The sequence below is a fragment of the Centruroides vittatus genome, unplaced genomic scaffold (genome assembly GCF_030686945.1).
Source record: "Centruroides vittatus isolate TY-2023 unplaced genomic scaffold, ASM3068694v2 contig_876, whole genome shotgun sequence".
Taxonomy (NCBI): Eukaryota; Metazoa; Arthropoda; class Arachnida; order Scorpiones; family Buthidae; genus Centruroides; species Centruroides vittatus.
The window spans coordinates 1,119,390-1,144,223 of NW_027122568.1; the positions used below are offsets into that span (position 1 = coordinate 1,119,390).

A 24,834-nucleotide genomic window follows, 5' to 3' on the forward strand; every position below is an offset into this window, starting at 1 on the left:
ATAATCTACATAATCTAATTCTAAGCTGTAGTTAAAATGCTAAAGAAACTAAAAAAGAAAGTGTTAACTGTACAAGTAAAACAAAAGCTAAATAGCAAGGTTGAGGCCGAAGTTTTCAATGCAAAAGCATGTACGTTGGATGTTCAGCGCCACTTTCCTGTAATCCTAGAAGTTTGATAATGGCATTTGGAATGTCGAGCATGATTCCACTGACTTTCCAAACACCATTGTCAAACTTCTAGGCTTACATGAAAGCAGCACTGAATGTCCAATGTATACGTTTTTGCATTGAAAACTTCAGCCTCAACCTCGCTAATGATTGATTATGTATTAATATATTGATTAATATTAATATATTGTTTTACATGTAATTCTCACAAGTGTATATTCTGCAGAAATTGTAGAATAAAAAAAATCTTTACAAAACCTGCATCACCATATATCTGACATCTCCAGTGGCCATTGAAAGCATTATGCTTACTGTTAAGCAGTTTAAAAGGAGGGTTTTTTCCTATTTCATTTTCATTGGCAGTTCTTGTAGATGTAATTATAAAATAATTTGAAATAGAATATTGAGAGAGAACCTACTAAATTTCATAAATGTCAAAAATACAAAAGGTTAATGAATATACAGAACTCAAACATTAAAACAAAATACTGTTTTATACTATCTCATATTAAAAGTAATTTTATTTTTAAAAATATCTTCTTTAATTGAAATAGAGTTTAAATCTCAGTACATTTTCAAATGTCTATTTTCAATTTTTGTGACATTATTCTTATTTTATTTAATCTTGAAGATTTTAACACACAAAAAGATTTTTCCTTTGACAAAGTAATGTTTTTCCTGTCATTACAAAATGAATTCGCTGTTCTTATAAGACGAACTGCTAATTCAAAATGAAGAGAGCCACTTGAAAACTCTAGAGAGAGAGAGAGAGAGAGAATTGCTAAATCTTTCTTGACCTGAATTTTTATGAGAGAGAAAATACTTATAGAAATTCAGTTAAACAATTTTAAAATAAATAATAATCAAAATAATGTATTTGCATTACACATATGAAAAGTAGATTTGCAAGAATAAATTACAAAAATTGTGTTGTAAATTTGATAGTTTGTTATGCAATTTTTTCATATAATTAAAATGCATGCTAGTTTGGTTAAAGAAATTTATTATATATATTTTAAAATAATATAGTAGACTTTTAACAAATATTTAATATATACTTTTGTTCTTCCAAATAAAACTTTTAAATCTTAGCACTTAAAATCTGTGATTAATTCAATACTTATAAGCTAAAAAAAAATTTTCAGTAATTCATTATGGTATTTGAGATAATTTCCAAAAAAGAGAGGAAAATGTTATGGTTTCAAATTTTTTTAAACTACACTAGAATCCTGCTAATCCAAACTAATTGGGACCAAGTGCTGATTAGCCGAATAATTGAAATAATGCAGAAGCAAGCAGTAAAACAGGTCTGGTTTATATAGATCCAACACCATCAATGACTTTTGTTTCTGTTTTTGTGTATAAGTACAGTATAGATCTGCTATTTTAATAGGACATGTCAAACACTGATTTATTTTGTATAGTATTAATACAGTACTACAATAAAATACAATTTTTTTTCGTTATGGAATTTTAAATTCTTTTTGTACCGTTAATACCATTTAAATTCAACTGGAAAATACAAAAAAAAACATATATTTTGCGAGCTAAAAAATTTCCTCTCTACTGAAACATGTTCAGATAGGCGGACGTTCGGATTAGCGGAACTGTACTGTATTTTTAGTACAAGGCTTAGTTAAAAACAGATTTTAATTATTCTCTTGCTTATTTAAAAAATAATAGTAATAATTAACTTAAGATAGAGTATTCTAAATCTAAGTAAGAATTAAAGGATTTAAAGCAACCAGTGATGATGATCAATGGAAACAAGAGACATAAGCTATGATATTCCAGTGTTATCTGATCAATGATTATATTTAGCTTTCTGCTAAACTCTGTAGATGTGAATTTAAATTTTTTTATATTTTACTTTATAAGTTTATACTATTAAAAACTTTAATGAAATTTTTAAGGAGAAAATTACAGTTAAAACATATATGCATAATTTTGTTCTACTTCTCTTTCAACATAAAAATTTAATTTATTTTAAAAAATTTAAATATTTGATTATAGATTGACTCATTGTTAACATTCCAAATTTTAATTAAGTTCCAGATTTAAATAAAATATTTTTTATATAATACAATGTATTTAAACCATAAGATATACATTATTTTTCAATAACTTCTGAGTTTAATTTAAACTTTTAATTAATAAACTAGTTTGTGTTGCAGTTTATGTTAATGCCGATGGATGATATCTTAGGCATTATTTATATAGATAATCAATATTCATAGCTTTAGGAGTATTTTTCTTGTATTTCTATACCTACTGGATAAAATGTTGCATATCTGTTCATAAATATTGTAATCTAGATTTTACAGCTTTATTGAGTTTTATTTTATCAAGATATCAGAAAATTGTAATCCATACAAATTGGCATCTTTCTTTTATAAAAATAAATTTTTTTATAACAGTTTAACAATTTAGATTTCATAAAAGCAGGTTTCTGATATGTACGATTTATTTTTTAAACAAAATAACAAATTTCTTCTGGATGATTTTGTCACACAATTCTTTATGTATTTGAAAGAATGTCTCTAGATTTATTAGATAAATTAATATTCAGTTATTAATACTAATTAAAATTTTAAAATTTGTAAACTTTTAAAATATTTATTTCAGGACCACTGCAAGATTTTAGACGGAAGGGACCTGCTGTTTATGCTCCACCTCCTAATTTCAATGCTCCTCCACAGCAAACTATATTTCAACCACCTATACCACATGAGAATTCACAACCTATTCAAATGTCTCCGCCATCTTTTCAACCATCTCCTTCAAATTTTGCAACAGGTCAGGAAATACCAATTTCAACATCATCATCAGCTCACCAATTTTCATCTGTATTTGAACTAAACCAGCCAGGAAATATATTTTATCAGAATTACAAACCAATTCAACCACATTGGTTTTACATGAGAGTAATTGAAAAGAGAGAGATTTGGTTACCTTTTAGTATGCTTGACTCTGTGAGTCTTGAAGAAGCTCATAAGCTAGGTAAAATAAAACTTTTAAGTATGCAAAAATCACTTAAAAATTAAGTATTCTAAATGTTTTACATATTATGTTAAAAATAAACTAAACCAATTACTATATTGTACAACAAAAAGTTCATACTAAAACATTGCTTCAGTTATTGAAATTTTTTTGTTAGTGGCTTTTAATCAATAATTTAGTTTTGTTGTCAATAATATAATAAAATGTTCTGTAACTGTTACAGTATTATAGTAAAACCTATTTAAAATAGAATGTGATGATACTAAACAGAATTTTTTCACTTTGGCAGATTTGTTTTATGGAAGGTTGTTTTTATTAATGGAGAAAAACAGAAAGGTTGGAAAAAATCTTATAATTCACATTTAGAATCGCTTCTTTTCCAATGAAAGTGTTTTATCTTTCAAAGATATGTTGAAACAAAACATGTATTTCACATAGAGCATTTATTTGAAATACATAAGTGGAAAAAACACACATGGGAAAAATCTGCACAAAATAACCAATGTTCTGGAATGTATTTTATTTTATGAATTTTAGAATTTAGCTGTTGTTATGCTGAAAAATTCTATCTTACTTAGGTTGCTATATAATTCATACCCAAAAAGTCTCCTGTTTCTGCATTAGACAGTTTTTTCAACTTATAATAGTATTTCATGTAGAAAATCATTTATTCTGAGATTTATTTTCTATTACTTTCCTAGCTGTTATAGTATATAACATCGGAAAAGTATGGTAATTGGTCAAATTTTTGACCTTTCTGGTTTTTTCACTCTTGATATTTTGATACTCTTCATACCCAAAAATGTAAAGTAAAAAACTTACAAAATTGTGTGAGGGGGATTGTCTATTTTGCATTATAGTTCAGGACTGGATGAACCAAAAATTTTTAAAGTAGACAGGATTATTTTTATGTACAGGGCATTCATACTATTAAATTTTGGTGATTATGGATGGAGAGATAGAAGGGCATCATGTATCATATCTCAAGTGGAGTCAGATATAATAAATTTTACTGTACTGGCATTTACAATATTTTTAAAAACTCTTCTTTATCATCAAAATTAAGCCTTTTGCTATTTTATAATACTTAATAATATAAAAATTCTTTTTTAATAAAAATCTCATAATAGATGGTACTATGTGCAATTTTAACTTTGAGTTAATGTGTCTATTGTTTTTTAAACTTAAATATTTTTTGAGATAGAGATTTTTATCATAGTTCAATGAAATTACTCCTTTTTAAGCTTTGTTGTTTTTTGAATTTTATACCATAGAATAATTGAAAATTATTGGGCTTTCTAATTGTTCCTTTAACTGCCTTAACCTACAGTACCAGGAAATTTGAGCAAGAGCCCCTGCCAGCTTTTTTAGGCAGGTTTTTGTTTAGTAGAGAATTGGTTTTAGATAAGTTTTACTGTAACGATTTAGAGTGAACAAGTAAGTTTAGCAATTTTTTCCTGCTGAGTCCTTCCTGTTATGCTGTATAATAATTTGTTTGTCAGCAGTCCTTGATGAACTAATTATGAGAAACATTGAGTTTACAGTATTTTCTGCATCCCTCATAAATTTATTTGGCTTTTGAGATGATAAAAATTCCTTTTTTGATTTATAATTGATTTAATTTTGTTTGTTAATAATACTTTTATTTATCTATAATTTAACTTGTTTATACAAATCCAGTTAATATAAACAATATCTGAAAATAATACTCAAGAATATAATTGAAGTTATGCATTTGATATGATATTCTATGATATTTTTTCAATAATAAATAAATAAATCTACAGATATTGAATGTAATCTATTAAACTTTATAATATTTCATTTCTCTAACTTTTGAAATATTTATTCTTGTAATATATAAATGTGTGACAGCTTCAAGTTTAATTTCTAATAAAGCATTGCATTAAAAAGACGTAATTTAATAAAAAAATCTGAGTTATTATATTTTTAAAATTGATATACTGTATGTTTAAATTATAATTTTGTTTTGTCTGATGGTTCTTTTCATATTTAATGATTTGAAGATAGAGTTCACTCAAACAGAGACCACCATTTTTAATTCCATGTTTAAGACAATACAATTCTGACGATTGACATTTTAGCGGTTTTGGCGGCTAGTAGCCTCAAAAGAAAGGTCAGTCTCCGGAATTGTATTGTCTTAAACATACAATTAAAAATAGTGGTCTCTGTTTGAGTGAACTCTGTCTTTAAATCATTAAATACTATATGTTTAAACTTTAAGATTGCATTTATGCATTTTAAAGTCTAAAAACTCAAATTCAATAACTAATGATTTAAAAAATAAGTAAAACTATAGAAAAAAAATTATGAAAGATTTATTATCTAGAAAAAAAATAAAACAGTAACTTAAATAAAGAATTATTATGCTAATATATATTTAAATTTTTAAATTCAAAATTAATTTTCAAGTATTTAGAGATCCTTGAAATGTCTAAAAATTATTGTTTAATCATTAAAGTTATCACAAACTAAATGATATTTATCCCAAAAGTGTTAAATGGGTTAGTACTGGATTTTATGAATTTATTTCTAACATACTAAAAAGTAGCCTACTTCTATTATTCAGTCTGTCTTTATTTCTAATTAACTAGAATTAGTTTTGATGTTCAGTTTATTTTGTAAATTATATATAAATAAAATTAATTTTTAATAGTAATTTTACTAGTGTGTAAGATGCAATAAAATGAGATAAACGAATGAAAAACTTGGAAAATTGTTTTATTTTTAGATCCAAATAATGCAGTTGTTGCTACAGATGGAGGAAGATATGATGTTTTTATTGGTGAACGGCTTAGAAAGGCAGTTTATTGGAATGAATCTCCAACAATAGTAAGGAGGTGCACATGGTTTTATAGAACTGAAGGTCAAAATAGATTTGTGCCTTATGAAGAAGATTTCTCAAACAAGCTAGAAGTAAGTTGAAAGTAGAAAGAAATCTGAAAAATTTAGTTTTAAGATATCATTATTATATAGCATGTTAATAATAATAATTTTCTAATAACAAGAGAACAATAGAACAAAAAGACAATTTACCTTTCGCATAATTATATACACAGAAAAATACTGGTCAGTTCTTTTGAAATTAATAAATCTAAGATTTGTAACATCTCTATGAGATCTTTATAAGATTAGTAAATTTATAAGTAATTTTTCAGATAATTTTCTTAAGATTTTATAAATCTTAAGGAAAGACATTATCTGAAGAATTTAATTTTTAAGATGTTATTACTAAATAGCAATGACATTGCTTGCAGAATTTCAAGAAATTTACAAAAGTTGGAAGTAACCAAATTTTACAAATGTTTGTTGACAAATTTATCACTTATTATGATTAAGTTTCTTAAATTAATGATGATTCAAGGTCATTCCCCTTTCCACCTGGTGGGCTTTTTAAACTTATTATCTTTTATTTTTGATTTTGTTTTTGATTCATGCAGTTTGGGTAGTTGTGTATAGACCAAAGAGCCTTTACATTATGACCACCTCCCACCTAGAGTAGTGAGCTTCCCTGGAGACAAAACAACGGTGCTTGTGCAGCTCATACTGCCTTATATAAACAGCCAGTGAACTGTGTTTCTGAATGTAGAGTTTTTGGCTGCATCATGGGAAAAGCAGCAGATTTATCAGACTTCGATAAAGGATAAATTGTTATGGCCAGACCCCTGGGAACATCGATCTCAGAAACAGCGTGACTGGTGGGCTATTCATGTACAGTCATTGTTAGTACTTATCGAAAGTGGTGTATGGATGGAGAAATGGGAAGTTGACGGCCAGCTGTATGCTGTCTGCAGCACATTGGTTCCAGAGGGGAGTGAACCAAGAAGAAAGCCCATACAGAAGCCCACATCACCGGCAACTACAACAGTGATGGCCAAGACAATGTGTCTCAGCACACAGTGCAGCGTACTCTTCTGCATATGGGCCTGCATAGCTCCCGGCCCAGCCGAATCTCACGCTTACAGCATGTCATTGACAACAGCATGTGCAGTGGGCCAGAGAGCATCGCAATTGGACCTTAGAGGAATGGAAGAAAGTTGTCCGAATAGTCAATTTTCTGGTCCATCACATTGATGGTCGAGTGTGAATGCACCAATTTCCAAAAGAGACTATGGCAGCCAGATGCATAGTTGGATGGATACAAGCTGGTAGAGGTGGTATTTTGGTGTGGGTAATGTTTTTATGGGACACATTAAGACCCATCATCCCCATCAAACAGTCCCTGATGGCTGTGCACTATGTGAACATCATGGCAGACCAAGTTTACCCCTTCAAGGTAACGACATTCCTAGTGTGTGATGGCCTGTATCACCAGGATAGTGCACCATGTTATAAGGCCCGAATCATCGTGGAGGGTTCGAGGAACATTCCAGCGAATTTCCATGTGTTGGCCTCTGAATTCACCTGATATCAATTCAATTCAACATTTGTTGTTCCACCTGGAAAACCTAATTCGTGTTGCCACACGACCATCTTGCAATGTTTGGGAACTGGAGGACCAGCTTGTGAGTGCCTGGCACCAGATACCTCAGAATATCTACCAGCATGTTGTCGAGTCAATGCCTCACTGTGTGTTGGGAATTTTGCAGGTGAAAGGTCATATCAAACAGCTGGTCATAATGTAATGGCTCTTTGGTGTATGCTTTGTTTATACAGTAGAATTTCGCTTAACGAGCATAATTCGTTCCAGAATCTTACTCGTAATGCGAAACACTTGTTAAGCGAAACAATTTTTCCCATAGAAATTAATGTAAAATACGATAATGTGTTCCCAGCCGAAAAAATGCTCAAATGTTTTATGTATAATGTTTATTCAAAAAGAATTGTACTATATATACTATTAAGGAGCGTGAATCATCATCATCATTTCATCTAACATGGAATGAACCATCCTGGAATGAAAATTTGATTTGCATAAACAAAAAACAAAAATCACAGCTAATATGTTTGATAAACACTCCAAACAATATGCCAAATTCTTGGGTTATGTAAAGGCTATAATTAAATATTAGAAATTAATTAATTTGACTAGAGGTAGGCAGTTATGTTTCCATCTCATATTAAATTTAATAATTATAAATAAGTTAATTTTTAATTCAGACATTTCTAAAATTTAATTTGGAATCGGTCATTAAATTTAATGACCCAAGAATTTGGTATATTGTTTTCTGTGTTTATTATATAACAGGCTATGGTTGTTGATGTTTATAAGTAATATGTGTGAACACAAGTTTGGAAAATTATGTGATCACAAGCGACACTAAGATGCTAGGGGAATGAGTGCTAAACACACACTGATGGAGCATGCGCACAATTCGGGACTTCCCCTCTCCTCATCACTCGTTATGCGAAATATCACTCATTAAGAGAGGCAAATTTTTACAATTTGTTTTGCTTGTTATGCAAAATACTCGTTGTGCAAGGTGCTCATTAAGCGAGGTTCCACTGGCCATTTCTTACAATAATACTTTTATGTTATCACATACAACTATAAGGAGCAGTCTTACTTATTTCAATACTTCCCTTAGATGAAACTAAACTTTTGTACATAGACTTATAGCATTTTTATCTGTTCATTACTTTAGTTTTAATCCTACCATACCATTATTTAAAAATAAGAATTAGTTTTATGTTATCAGATATCTACCTACATAAATTGAGTTCTTTTGGTTCCTTTTTAGATGTAATGTGTGAGTGAGTCATTTTGACAATAAGATGCCTAAAAGAAAGTTGCAATTGTCATGAAATATATCCATGTCAAGAGACCATTGGAAAACTTATTACTTTCCATAAGCTATGTTAAAACTTGGACTCCCTCAGTCCTTCCTGATGATTTCATCTTCCCTATGAACTCCCAAACCCTCTAACTGATCTGGACTGAATTCTGCATAATTAGTCTCTACAGTTTCCCAAAAAATATATGCTACTTTAAAACTTGGATCTTCACTTCTTTCCCTGATTTTATCCCCACAAGTTACCAAACCTTTTGAATGATTTGCACCAAATTTTGCATAGTTACTCTCTGCCACCCTGTGGGAAACATATGCTACCTATAATGAGGACAATTAAACTCCCTTCCTGGGTTCCTGAACAACACTGGGCTTTCCTTGCTAGTGAACTGATACAAAAATTATAACAATAAATGGTGCTTTTAGCCCGTGACTATAAATTAGATAGAGTTAGATAACCTAATAAATAGGATTTAACAATTTGGAGGGCTTATCACACCAAGGCCAACAGAAAGAAGGACCAGATCTTTTACAAAAAAGATAGTCTTTAATAATCACATTTCAAATTTAGGTAAGGATGCATTTCGGGTACAAGGACCCCTAATCAGCTTACAAACACATGGCACCAACATAATAATTATAACACTAATAGTTAACCAATACAAAGGAATACCTAATATATATAGTGCACTGTATTTACAATTTTTAATGTAACCCACATACTAAAGAACTAAAACTATCAAGCATTAAATTTTTTTATAAACGATCTGGTCCTTTCCATCAGCCTTGGTGTGATAAGCCCTCCAAATTGTTAAATCCTATTTATTAGATTATCTAACTCTAATTGATACAAAAATTACTGCCACAGAAGTGTTAAAGCCATCAGGCGTATGATAAAGATAAGATGTTGGTCTTGATTTCACCAAATAATAATAGTTTCCTAATGATTCTTTTGAATGTTTTCTTTTTGAATGAACTTCACACAGTTATCCATAGACTCATGCATGCACTGTTTGGTGGCTCTGTAAAACTTCAACCACTCGTAACTTTTGATAAATGCATCTTTTAAAAAACATGCTTTAGATAATAATTTTTGTTTTTGATTCAGAATCAAATATACCATAAAAATAGGAGTTTCCATTTAAGAAAATGAAATTAACCCCATTTTAAACCCCACTGATTAAAATGGGACACCCTGTATACGCTTAGAAACAAAGTTATAAGATAATTCTATTATTATTATATTATATTATTATTATATTATTATTATATTAAGTTAAGATAATTCTAATCTTCTATTCTATTAGAAACAAAGTTATAAGATAAAAGTTCATAGTGGAAAGTGAGACCTCTCTCCATTTTCAGACAACTGCAATGTGCTGTGGTAAGGATTCTACGTGAAGTAAGAATACTTTACCATGCCAATGTCATGTTATAGCTATAGAATGCCACATTAGATAGTGGTGTAGATTGAATGAATACTTGTTCTGCTCATTCCAAAGATTTGGGCTGATATCCAGAGAGAGCATAGAGCATTGAGATCAGCTTGTCATTCTCATTGAATCATTTATTATATAATGCTTATAACATAATGTATAGTCTTGCTGGAAATGTCCATTTCTACTAGTACTGGTAGATATAAGAAGTCTTGGTCTGCAATGATGTTTAGAGAATGCAGTATTTGGATATTTGTCAATTGATAGGAGACCTTAAAAATGATTGGATAACATTTTTCATGATGTTACAAACAATTGCTGGCTTAACATGTTGACACCACACTGGATGGTCTATGGATTCTTGCTGTTTGTGCCGGGGACATGTTCTTCCATCGTTATGATGCAGAAAGATTGAGATTCATCTGACTAGGTAATCTTCTTTCCACTTCTCAGTGAGCACATTAACACTGGCACAGTGTTAATGTGCTCACTGGAATTGCATACTTTTGTTTCTATTGGATGGCATCACAAGATTCATTACCAGCCTGTCTATTACAACTTGTTCTTGCCAAGGTTAAGATCAATCATGTTTTAAGCAGCTGTGATTTTTTGGAATGTGTCTCCTGAAAATCCTGCATAACTCTTGCAGTCTTCTTTCTCTATTTTAACAGTGTTGCATCATCCACAAATTACAGGATTTTTTTTATTTTCATGTTGCTCTTGATTTCAATATTATGTGAAATGGTAAAATCTATATTCTAGCACTCACACTTATCCCATGTTTGAAATTGTTCAGATTGTTATATTTTGCTCATTCTTAACTGGACTTAAATAAAACTAGATCAAGATTTCAAGCTATATAATTTATAATATAAAAGTCAACCATGTGATTTATGTGCTACCAGAACTATCTATTTTGTCAAAGGATTTAGTGTACTTAATAAATTGATACTTAGTGTGTGTTAAATAATAAGTATAATAGTCAATATGCATTTTTTATAACTATATATATATATATAAGCAATATTATATGTATGTTATGTACTGATATTATAAGTATTTTAATCTTATATTTTATTTCTTAGGAACATTTTAAATCTGCAGTTGTAAATAATTTATGGCATAAACGTATTGAATTTTCTGGTTCTGAAACAATTGTCATAGATAATCCAAACGTTATTTGGCATTTCCTGCCTTGTAGCCACACAGATGAATGGGGAAATGTACTTGTAAGTAATATTGAATTTTATAAAAATAGAATAATAATAAATTACTAAAGTAACTTTAATTCATTATGTTGTAAATTAAAGATTCTTGTAATTAATATGTTAACTTTAAAAAACTTAAAAAAAAACAATGTATATATTCTATATTTATTTTCTGACACTTGTGTGAAACCTTTATATGCAGCAAAAACAATTTAATTGTGAATATGTTTGATCATTTTTAAAGACCACCTTCAGGTAAAATAAAAAATTTCAACTCATGGGACTGCTATGAGTTGAATAAGGCATAACCAGGATTAACATCTCCATATGTCTATGGGAGGCTTAACTTTATTTACATGGATCATTTATTGTATCACCATTATATATATTTTTGTACAAATTTAATATTTATTTACTCATTATGGATTTTTATATATTTATTTGTGTTTCTATTCTTAATTCAGACTAATTGGCATTCTCTGTTCTGAAATTTATCTGCTAAATTTTATTTTTCACTGAATTCGATTTTGTATTTTACTTGAAGGTCTTTAAAAATGACTGAAAATGTTCATAATTAAAATTTTTTTCCCTGCTTATAAGGATCATGAATGTCTGAATTTTTATAATTGCAGTTTTTATTTTTTACATTATGGCTTTGCTGGCCAAAACATATCACAAGGCTGTTATTTTCTTTTATAAAAGTTGTTAACTTATATAAAATTTTAGGAAAATCAAGTCAGGCCTCGAATTGTTAAACGTGGTATTAGTGATTTTGTCATTATTGAAGATGGAGAATCGTCAAAAATTGATCATCTGGTATTTGTTGTTCATGGTGTGGGTGCTGTATGTGATATGAGATTTCGCACTGTAATTGAATGTGGTAAGTGAATAAATAATAATTATATTTTATTATGTGCTAATCAAAATAATTTATTGTTTTCTTTTTACATTGTAGTTGATGATATTCGTTCTATGGCATTTAGCCTGATGGAAAATCATTTCAAACCACATATAGCCGATGGACGTATTGGAAGAGTAGAGTTTTTGCCTGTGTCGTGGCATTCAATGTTACATAGTGAAGCAACTGGCATAGATAGGTATTATAACTTTTAAATGAATTAGAAGATCTTTGCAGAATATTATAGATAGTATTTTATATCATATATTTTAATGATGTTTAATTACAATAATAATAAAGGTCCATAATTTATTTAGAGCTTAAGAAGTAAATAACAATCAAAATATAAATAATAATATAAAAATTTTATGTTTACTCATAAAGCAAAAAAAGAACATACAGTAGCGTCCCACTAGTCCGAACACCACTAATCCGAACATGTTTCAGTTGGTAGAGAGGACATTTTTTAGCTTGCAAAACATATGTTTTTTTGGAATTTTCCAGTTGAATTTAAATGGTATTAATGGTACAAAAGGATTTAGAATACTACAACAAAAAATTTGTATTTTATTTTGGTACTGTATTAATACTGTAAAAAATTAATAAATTAGTGTTTGACATGGCCTATTAAAACAGCAGATCTGTACTATACTTATACACAAAAACAGAAACAAAAGTCATTGATGGTGTTGGTTGGATCTATATAAACTGGACCTGTTTTACTGCTTGCTTCTGCATTATTTCAATTATTCGGCTAATCCGAAAATCCACTAATCCAAATAGGACTTAGTCCAAATTAGTTCGGACTAGCGGGACTCTACTCTAATTCCATTCAGAATTATGCCTTTTTTTATCTTAATTATTTTTTAAGTTGAATACTTGGGTTTTTCATTGATTTACAATTAAGATAATGTGTCTTATTAACAAAATTAATCTGTTATTACCTGAACATCTTATTTTTAGAATGTTTTTTTTTTCCAACATGATTTATCATCATCATGTTTATTTCCAAAATTAATTATATATTTTACTTCTTTTGGTAAAAGATTGTTTCTTAATTTATATGTTGTATATTAACTAATAGAGAGTAATTGTTTTGTAGGATTTTATGCATCTATCATTTTGATTACTCAGAATATAATAAAAAGAAATTTAATATTATAATTTCTTTAAAGATTATTTTTTTGAAAATAGTTTTTCATTTACACTTTAGCTCACTTATGGTATAAGAACATGATAGTTATTTAATTATTGTTATTTTTTTTACTTGTAAAATACTCTAAATTTAAAAATATTTAATAATTGACTAAAGTTACAGATGAAAAATAAAAATGTAACTATATGAAAATTTACTTGAATAGCTTACTTGCTTTTCAACTTATTTACTTTTAATTTTATTTTAATGTTATGCTAACATTGTCTTATAGTTTGTCTATATTCTTAAATCAAATCACAAATTATTGTGCGGCTTGGGAATTCTTATACTTGTTGCCAAATGTAAGTGATCACACTTGGAAATTTTTGACACCAAGTAAGTCATGCTACTAGTCTTGAGCAGGTTTGGGGATGGTAATATGGTCTTATATATGAGGCTAGGAGTAAGATGATAGAGGATGATGATAAAACTTCTATTTAACTATTTTATCAAGACAATTCAGAAAAATGTTTGAACAATTCATTAATATGCAAATTTTTCATGTGGAAAGAATGAGTGAAAATTTTGTTTTTTAAACAATATTTAATTGTTAGAATTTCTTATCAGGTTAAAATAAAACAATTTTGGGGAATTTTTAAAGCTGTGTTTCACTTTTTGTTTATACAAATCAAAACTTTAGAATAATAATCAAAAGGACCTCATTTCTAAAAAAGATATCTCACATTGTGTCAGTTTGGCACTCCTTTACTTTTGCTCAAGGAAATACTGAAGAAACCTAATTAGCAATATATGAAGAATATTAAAAGCCTTATAAATTTCAGCCAAATTAGCTGTTACACAAGATGTATTTAGCTGTCCCTATAATATCAAAAATATTGATTTAAAACAAATTGCATATCAGGCAGTTTCTATATTGATATGATAATCAGTCAATCACTAATAAATATATAAAAACATATTTTATATAATAAATTTTTTTAAAAAATGAAAGATTTATTCCATATTATTTAAAAAAATTGTTTTTTAGTTTTGAATAGTAAAATGACTTATTATTATGACTTTACAATAGAAATTGTAGTGTGTTATTTTTTTCAAAGTGAATAAACCTGTCAAAAATTTGGAAAATAACAATGAAAAACTTAATTTTCAATATCAATTTTCACTAGCTAACAGTTGAATACTAATTGTCAATATAAAATCATAATCTTGAATACTGCACTTAATGCTTTTTGTGAGATCTGGATTTTTATAGAGATATTTTTTTTATTAAATTCTTTTGAATTATTTTAACTAATTTTCTTAACGCCATTGTTAAAACAACATTGCCGGAAAAAGGAATCAAATATTACTCTTCCCATCAACAGCTGTTAAGAATTATCCACAACAACTGCTATAAGTTTATGACTCTCTATTAAGAATGTCAACATTTGCCCGCACAAACATCGTTAATTTAACATTGCAAGAATCTAATATTTCAAATTGACATCCAATTTCACCAACTTTGCCTTGTCCTGGGAACACCTATGACCTGAACACCTGCAAAAATAACCTTGGCTTCGGACAACATTCAGTCACATGACATATTTTCCCAAGTTGAACAATATAAGCCCCCTCGGGAGTCCCTCACCAATCTTTTGACGAGTGATCAGCCAGATTTTACTGAGGAGCAATATCATTGAACTTACTTTATTAAGTGTGAACTAAGAACTTTTAGTCACAATCCTTATAAATTTGTCTCTCGACCACAGGACAGGACTTTCAAACCTCCATGGATTAATCAAGAGGTATGATATCAAGCGTGTAAACTCTCTCTCGGCCCCTTTTATTGGTAATCAAGAGTTAGTTAACTCTCGAAAGATATTCAATGTTTGTTATTGTAATCGTCTAATTGTTATCCAATAAATTTTTGTCTTTTTGATTGTTAATGGTGTCCTTTATTCGAATATCACCAATGCCTTACCAACGACCCCTCTCATCCTCTGCCACTCAACCTGACAAACTGATCCCCACCTCATGGGATCCAAAGAACAAAAACACCATCCAGTGACAAAGTGGGTGGTTTCCACCAAACCGAGAAAAGAGGTACAACCTTGTCATACCTCTGGCTACCCACATTTTTATGATTTTTTCATTGCATTATTTCTTAGATCTGTCAATAGTGTAGATACAAAAATGTTTTTAAAAATTTTTTAAATTGTTTATTATGAAATAATTTTATGATGATTATGATAAAATTTATAATGGAATTGATTTTTGTTTTAGGCGTTTAAGATATATTACGTTGTCAAGTATCCCAAAGTTAAGACATTTCATCAATGACACAATTCTAGATATTCCTTTTTACTGTAGTCCTGTTTATTGTCAAACAATTATATCAGCAGTGGGATCAGAATTAAATAGACTTTATGATTTATTTAAAAGTCGCAATCCTAGATTTTCTGGAAATATTTCAATGGTTGGACATAGCTTAGGTAAATATTTTGAATCAGTTAATAAAACACAAACTATATATCAGTTATATAGTTTGTGTTTTATTACAGATTTAATGATTGTATAATTATTTAAATTTCAGGATCACTAATTCTTTTTGATATATTGGCACATCAAATTGATCCTAAAGATTCAAATTCATCTTCACTTGAAGATAATTTATCTCAAACATCTAATGAAGAAAATTTATCTTTAGAAAAAAGTAAAAATGAGGAAACAGCATTGACTCTGGAACATTTATTTGAGAATTTAGGTCTTCACGAATATTTAAGTAAATTTCAGGAAGAGAAAATTGATTTGGAAACACTGGTAAGAAAAATTACTAATGTTTTTTCTCTTAATTTTGTTCTATTTGAGAAAATACTTGCTGACTAATTTCATAATGCTTGACTTGTAAATTTTATTTTCATTTGCTGATTTATTGGGATCAAAATTTTTGCATAAAAGTCAATCTTTTTTAAGATACAGTAGATTCAATAACTCCATGGAAGAGAGAAAGAAATTTTTGAGTTATAGAAACTATCATTATTTTAATGAGATCATAAATAACACAATACAAGCAATATAGTTAGACTTAAATACATTATATTTTATTATTTTTAGATAAATGTATGTACAAAAGATAAAACATCAACACTAATAGTGAAAAAAATTCTCTTGCATGAGGTTGCCATTGATTTATTGCTTTTTGCTTAATGATGCTTTTGATGTTGTTGACCATCTTAAAAGCATTTTATTTATGAATGACAGTTTCAAAAATCCCTTAAAAGCTTGGTTGCTTTTCTATCTTTCTTACATGTAAGTGGAATAAGATATTTATCTTGCTAGGCTTTATTTCTTTCTTATCTTCATCACTTGTTTCTTGCATTTTATTCTTTACTTCAGCAATGATGTTACCTTCAAAGAAGTATTCAGACAATTGATGGAATCTTTCCAGTCTTTGATATAGTTGATGGATTCTTATGAAAATTCTGATTTATTTGAAGTGTCAATAAATTGTAGATTGAAACCTCCTTTTGTAAAACAATTTGCAGTGGTACATTGTGGAAGAATTCATTCCAAGCTTTGTTAATTATTTATATTGAATCTAGCAGATCACTCTAAACTTTTGTGATCCATCTTTAACAGTATGTATCATTTTTTATACAATAAACTTTTTATATTATAATTTAAAGTTCTGAATTATTCCCTGATTTATAAATTGCATTTGGAGATGAAAAATGCATTTTTATTTTCTGCATATTGTACAGGTAATGTTTTGTCATTATAGAAATATTGAGCCTCTAAAGATTTTTAAAATTAATAATGATGGTACTTTTTCATTACCTGTGGCATTTGCTCTCAAAAGAAGAGTTACACATTCTTTGCTTTGTTTTTACTCCTGTGGCGTGAATTACCTTTACACATCATTATTTTGTTAGATATTTGAAAAACAAGTCTGCTTTGTTTGCATTGAAGATATCATCTGAGATCTAGTTCTTTATAATCTCTGGTAAACTTTTTAACCACTTTGTGCAATCTTCTCTTTGCACTTCTGCACTTTCATTATAGATTTTATTGAAAACTTTTACTTTGCTGGCTGTTATAAGATAACACAGGAAAGTGTTGTAATAATGTCAAATTTGACCTTCTGGAAATTTTACAAATCTCAACAGTTTGAGACTCCTGAACCTAAATAGTATAAAAGGGAGAGAAAAATTTTATTGTGTTGGTGTCTATTTTGTTTAATATCTCAGAATGGAATAAAGATTAAGAAAAATTTGACATGGTAACTTGTTTATAAGGAGCATTGTGATGCTACTGAATTTTGTTGGCTAAAATTTGAGGAGATATGGAGATAGGAGGGGGGTTCATGTGTCATATCTCAAATGGGTTGGACATAATGAAAATTTTACTTGTTATTGGCATTTACAATATTTTAAAAACTCATCTCTACCCACAAAAGTAAGCCTTTTATATAAATTATCATCTTACAACAGATGGTGCCACCACAATTTTAAATTTTAGCTAGTTGGTCTGTGATTTGAAAAAATTGTAGACCTATAAATTCCCATTGTTGTCTGTCTGTTCTTTTGTCTTTCCTTAATCTTGAGAACAGTGTTAGATAGATGAAATTCAAGACCAGATATAGAAAACTTAGGGCAGAAGGCCCCAATTAACTATATAAGAACTTCTGATGAAAACCAGAAGTCATTTTATTTGAATTCAAAATTTTTCCCTGAAAGGTCTAAGATAGATGACTGGCATAACTCTATTGTTAAAGGAAAAATATGATGTACAGGGGCAAGCCATTACTAATTTGAAGTGGAAACTGATTAAAACTTGCAGCCTGGCATTGTGACGATGTCATAATAAAAATAATTAAAATAAAATAACCAATGATTGCCTGAAAGATCAAGCTAGAATATGGCTAATTAAATGATTAATATAAAGTAATTTAACACTAGAGGGAAGCATTAGGCACCATCTCTTAACTAAATTAATAATTTTTAATTTTAATAAATTATTAAATAATTTAGAACCTTCTGGAATAAAAGAACTAACCCAGGGTGGCGCTTGAACCTGCAACCTCTGCTTGCTGTGTAGTGCACTTACCTGTTACGCCACCCAGACTCCGAGCAAGTCTTCACTTCCAGAGGTATATTAATTTACATATAACCTTACTTGGTTAAACATGGCACTGGCTGGGGATGACTCCTATGCCCACGGCCTAAGAATATCTCCTCAACGGCACTCAGCCAGCTAATGTATTACCCAGTAAGGTATATATGAAGCGTGCAATGCCATAATGTTGTAAATGCCAAAAAACAAACTTTTCAGGAGAGAGAAAAAACACTTTTTCTAATGAACAAACTTTAATCAAATGCTATAAAAATTATTTTAACAATTTACACTTTGGAATAAAACATTGGGTTTAATTTCAAACACCTAAGTATGATGGTAAGGAAACAAAAAAAGTTTAAAAACAGGGTTAGAGCCATAACGTTGTAAATGCCAAAATTGTGCAAGTGCATAAAGTTGTAAATGCCAAAAACAATTGCAATCATAAAATTAATGTTTCTACAGCTGAAAAACAGTTTTGAATACCAAAAACTTACATTTAAATTATTAAACACAATTTACAAATTCAATATCAATTTTAACATTAAAAACTGGCAATAATCTATTAGTGACTGCTTCCTGGCTTCAACAATGTTGGGCCCACAGTTTTGGTACTTGAACTGGGCTGTAATCTTTATCAATTGTAATATAATTATGATAAATAAAGGAAAATATAAACAATAAGGTATTAATTTAGTGTAATAAAAGTTAAAATGTATTTAAAAACTTCAAATTTGAAAGATTAATGGAAGTCCGAATATCATTTTGAAATATCAAATAATAAGGTGATACAGGTTAACTATTAATAAACTGGGATTCAGTTATCCGGTTCTGCATAAAAAACTCACTGCGTTACAAATTGGAATAACAAAATGATGTAAATGTAAACCGTAACATTTTACGCGCCAAAAGTCACGTGGCTTGCACTTTGGCACTTAAAACGTTATGGCTTGCACATAAATTCATCTTCAAAATATAGCCACTTAGAGTGCCACTATCGCCACAATATTTTTTTGTAGGAAAAAACATTGCATTTAAAATTCATTTCTTCAATAAAATGTATTTTGAGAAAAATGGCATTTACAACCTTATGGCATTGCATACTTCATATATAATAAACATCTTAAAGCCTGATGAGTATATAATGAAATAACCAACGATCGCTTGAAAGATTGGGCTAGAATCATTGGTTAATTCTAGTTCGATCTTTCAGGTAATCGTTGGTTATTTCCCTATGTACTCATTGGGCTTTAAGATGTTTATTATATATATAAAAATAGTTGCTTGTATCAGTGTTTTTTAAATTTAAATACTTTTTTGAATGGTGGTTTTTATCATAATTCAACAGAATTACTCCTTTTAAGCTTTTATTATTACTTAAATTTTATATCCTAGTATAATTGAAAATTATCAGATTTCCTAATAGTCCTCCTTAACCTTCTGTTTGAGTACTGGAAAGTTTAGCAAGAGCCCTTGCCATCTTTTTTAAAAATTTATCCAGCCACTGCTGGTGGTTGCTTTGAATCCAGTATGTTCTGATTGTGGTCTGAACTGTTCAACTTTTTCTCTAAGAAATCTTTCATTAATAGAAATATTCTCATCTCTACACTTTTTATAAACTACTTAGTGTGCACATTTTGGCTTCCGGATACTCACATTTATGCTTTATTTTTCATTTGTTCTTCATTGAAGCTTTCCAAAATTCTGTTCTTGTTTTTCAGATATTAAAGAAAGTATTCAATGGAAATGTTAAATTATTTCACAGTTTTTGGGTTTTTGTTTATATATATATATATATATATAGCCTTTAATAGATACTTTTTCTTCTATTGACAGCCATTAGTTTTCTCTCTTTGACATTTGTATGTACTTTGGATTGAAAATAGTCAATATGCTGAATAACTGATCATTATCAGTCATGAAAATGTCATTATGTGAGTCAATCTTTTATACTGTGTGTATAAATAAACTCAAATTTTTTATTCAGTTTAATGTTTTACATGAACAAATTATTAATGCTAAATGCCATTTCTTTTATCAAGTAAGTTTCACAAACATTTATAAAGTTTTATTTAATGTTTAACCCTTTCCCTGCCGTTTGCCACGCCCCCTTATTTTGTAAAACGGCCAAGGTCAAAATAGGTAAATCAGCCAATATTATTTTAAAAATTCACCAAAAATTAAATTATTATTTGATTCATATGAAAAAAATCACATATATTTATCAATATAGTTAGTTTTAAATACGACATTTTTCAATAAAGTTTGTTTGAAAAATTTATGAGAAAAAAAAATAATATATGATAATTGACATTCAAACTTGAAAATTTGTTACTTTTTGTCAAAATTAACATTGTCTGGTTACTTTATTCTTATTGTCACTGAGCCAGAATGACGTAGAATATTGTTCTGTACAATTTGATATTACATTTATGCACGTACGTTTATTCGTTGTGAAATTATCGCACATTATATCAAACATTTGTTTGAAATCTGAACTTTATTCTGCTTTCATCTAATATAATTAACTAATATACTTTATTCATTTCATATCAAACAAGACTATATATTTTTGTAATAAACATATGATTACCAATAGCAATAGATGTAACATTTGCTAATATTTTAGATTTAAAAAAAAATTAAAAATTAAAAATTAAAAAAAATATATAAAATATCAGAACTGAAGGTCATAACTTAAATATTTACGATATATTAACATATTATAGCTGAATAAACTTATTATAGCATAAATCAACTTATTATAGTAATATTATTGCATGAATATGCTAAAAATAAAATAAAAAATTATCAGAAAATGAAAAATTAAGAAAAAATAACCGATAATTAAAATTTTTTAAGTCGACAAAACACCACCTGGACAAAAATATGTAAAATGAATGATAAACAAGACGATGCTGTCAAGTGCTGACATCTGTTGTCGATAAATTTTATAAAAATCGATTGTTAACAGGGTAACGATCAATCGGTACCCTGGCCGTTTTGCTAAATGAATAGGGTAACGATAGATCGGTACCCTGGCCGGGAAAGAGTTAATTTAAAGTCTTTAAACTTTTTCAGAAACTTGGCACACTAATATTGCAGATAAGAATTAATAAGAATAACTATATTCTATGAATTGTAAATGGTTTTTAAATAAGTAAATATTTTATTTCATGTAAATGAACTAATGAATCCAATATTGAAAATAACTTTTAAAAAAGAATATGATGACTTAAAATAAAATTGTTACTCATTGGGCTTCAATTTGAAAAAATTATAGACATAAATTTTCCACTGTTGTCCATCTATCTGTCTGTATCCTTCCTTAATATCGAGAAGTGTTAGCTAGATGAAAGTCGAGACCAGATATGGAAAGCTTATGGGCAGGAGATCCTGATATATGAACTACTGGCCTAAGCTGGAAGTCACGTGACTTCAGTTAAGAAATTGTTCCTTGAATGGCATTACATAGATTACCAGCATGACTCTTTTGTTAACAGGAAAAGTATGATGTACACTACAAATTTGAGACAGAGAACATATATTTTAAATTGAATAAATTAAGAATATGATTAAAATTTTCAGCCCTGCATTGTAACAATGTCACAATAAATAATTGCTCATTATTCATAAAGATTTAAGTAAAATTTTAAACATAGTAAACAATAAAAACTGTTTTTATATTAAGTTGTATTATTAAATGAATGTGATAAAAATTTCAGTACTTTATGTAATTTTTTTTATATAATTATGAAAATTATATTAAAATCCCTTTAAAATTGCAAATGATGTAAGATGAATTGATGTATAGTAGTATTAGTTGCTGGTATGGGCATCCTGTTGTCTGCCTTCTATTGTTTATATATTTTCAAAAGTTCATGTTTGTTATGTAAATATATTCTAAGGGAAAAAATATTATAACCTCTTCTATTTATTTCTTCAAAGGTCACTCATTGCCTTGTATTGTTGTTAATAAAGAAAAAAAGACTATAAAATTATTAAAAACCTTTATATTTTGTAATTATAGTAGAATCCTAATTATCTGAGGTAATGTGGACTGATGCTACCTTGGATAACTGAAAATATGAATAAAACAGATGGTCATGGCCATTTCAGATAAAAAATTAAGAATATAAAAGATTTAGATGGTAGCACTTTTTGCCTTTTATATATATGTACAAAAGATTTAAGGATAAAAATATGTATTATCATAGTGACATTTTAATATGAATAGGTTGTCTCACATTGAAACTAAATGATAAAATGTAACAGAAACAGATCATTTTGTAATACATTTTATCATTTTAAATTTTCTCTTATGAATTACAGTGTTTTGAAAATAGTGTGTTCACTTTACAGGTTTGCCTTGGATAATATGGAATCTCAGTTAATTGGGGTTCTGCTATGCCAAAATATGTAATAAGATATTTTATTAATGACAAATTTTTTTAAGATATATAATTTTTATTTTTCTAATTTGTTTCATAAATTTTAAGAAATAAATTTGTATGTGAATTTCTTATATAAATATTTTGTATTTTAAAGAAAATGTGTAGTGAAGAAGACATAAAAGAACTTTCTCTACCAAAAGGCCCTCGTCTTAAGTTGATGTCAATGCTTAAACAATTAAATGAACAACAGGTAAAATGTTAAAGTAATTTTTGATAATTTTAATAAATTATAGTAGTAAAGTAAAAATTAAATTATTAATGCTGTTAAGAGTAATTTTAGTTCTGAAATTTTATTATTGCTACAGATGTATTAAAATTAATGATTGATCTTTTCTTGAGCTAGTAGTGATGACATCAAAGAGAAATTTTCTTTTATATTCTAAAAATTTTTTTTTTTTTGCTTTTTAATAATAATTTTGTTATAATAATTTTTTTAAACATTATCGTTTTTGATAATGATAATTGTAATTTTTGAAACTAATATATTCAGGAGTTTAAATGCTCTCCAATTTTTTAAAATCTAAAATTCATAGTTTTCTAAATATAAATTTTGGATTTTCTTTAAAATTTTGATAAATCTGTCTCTTTATTAAACTTATAATTTTTTAATAGGGAACAGTACAACTTGGAGGTAAAACTTCAACTGATAGCACTGAAACTGAAGTGATTTCTGAGAAAAAAGATATGAAATCTCATGCAGATTTCATGGATTATGGAATGGGAATAGCTGGTGCAGGACCTAGAGTGAATTTTCCAAAGTAAGAATAAACATATGAAATTGATCTAATTTATAAGAAAACATTTGTCACTATACCATGCATTTTCTAATTGAACAAATGAGATGAGATAAGTATAAATTTTGTTGGAAAGAACAAAGAAACACATCAGTAATTGACTATTCCAACTTTATTATATTAGGAAATGCATTTCAGGCCTTCTGCTCTTCTTCAGTTCTTTATTACAGATGTTTGACTATTTCTGACAATTATATTAGTGACCACTGGCTGAATCAACTTTGTATTTATAAGTTGATAAACAAAAATTTATTTATAAAAATTTACATTTATTTTCATTTTGTGAGATAAACTGGGGGCTAAAGGGAAATGCCTTATTAACCACACGGGTTGTTGGATCCGATGACACCAAGGTCAGGTGTCGTCGGATGGCTAAAACTTGATAGGAGGGCAAGTTATTGAGTTGGGAGTGCATTGGGTAAATTGATAGGTGTCTGTTGGCCGAATAAGACAGGTTGACAGGTTAACACAACAAAAATAAAAGTTTATTCTATAACTAACTCTAGAATACAAGAGGATATACAGAGCTATATGCGATTATTCTATAGACTATTTACACGAGAATAGTGACTTATTTACTGTTGTGTGCCTAAGGTCCTTTCCGCAGAGAGAGAGTGTACTGACCTTTAATTAAATACCTCTATGTGGGAGTAAAGAGTCGATATGGCAAACGTTGTCTATATGGAAGAGTTGTAGCTGTTGGATGTCTTCTCGGATGGGATCCTAGTCCATTTCATGGAGGTTGACTGGCCACAATCCCAGAAATAACTTCCAAGTGCGAATACATGCTGAGCTTCTGGTGTCCATCTCTTTTATATCATTAGCATGGGAAGGGTGTCAAGTGTTGACGATAACTTGCATTCTTTGACGACTAAGTA

The 24,834-nt window shown here is 28.7% G+C and overlaps 1 protein-coding gene across 1 annotated transcript in view; it reads left to right on the top strand.

The window, feature by feature from the left end:
• Positions 1 to 24,834, top strand: part of PAPLA1 (Phosphatidic Acid Phospholipase A1) — a 51,527-nt gene that overhangs the window by 11,728 nt on the left and 14,965 nt on the right. Inside the window, exons 3-11 of the mRNA XM_067279756.1 lie at positions 2,795 to 3,169; positions 5,922 to 6,106; positions 11,441 to 11,584; positions 12,290 to 12,443; positions 12,519 to 12,660; positions 15,880 to 16,088; positions 16,190 to 16,416; positions 23,257 to 23,352; positions 23,775 to 23,920. Of these exons, the coding sequence (XP_067135857.1) occupies positions 2,795 to 3,169; positions 5,922 to 6,106; positions 11,441 to 11,584; positions 12,290 to 12,443; positions 12,519 to 12,660; positions 15,880 to 16,088; positions 16,190 to 16,416; positions 23,257 to 23,352; positions 23,775 to 23,920 (1,678 nt within the window). The remainder of the gene's footprint in view (positions 1 to 2,794; positions 3,170 to 5,921; positions 6,107 to 11,440; positions 11,585 to 12,289; positions 12,444 to 12,518; positions 12,661 to 15,879; positions 16,089 to 16,189; positions 16,417 to 23,256; positions 23,353 to 23,774; positions 23,921 to 24,834) is intronic.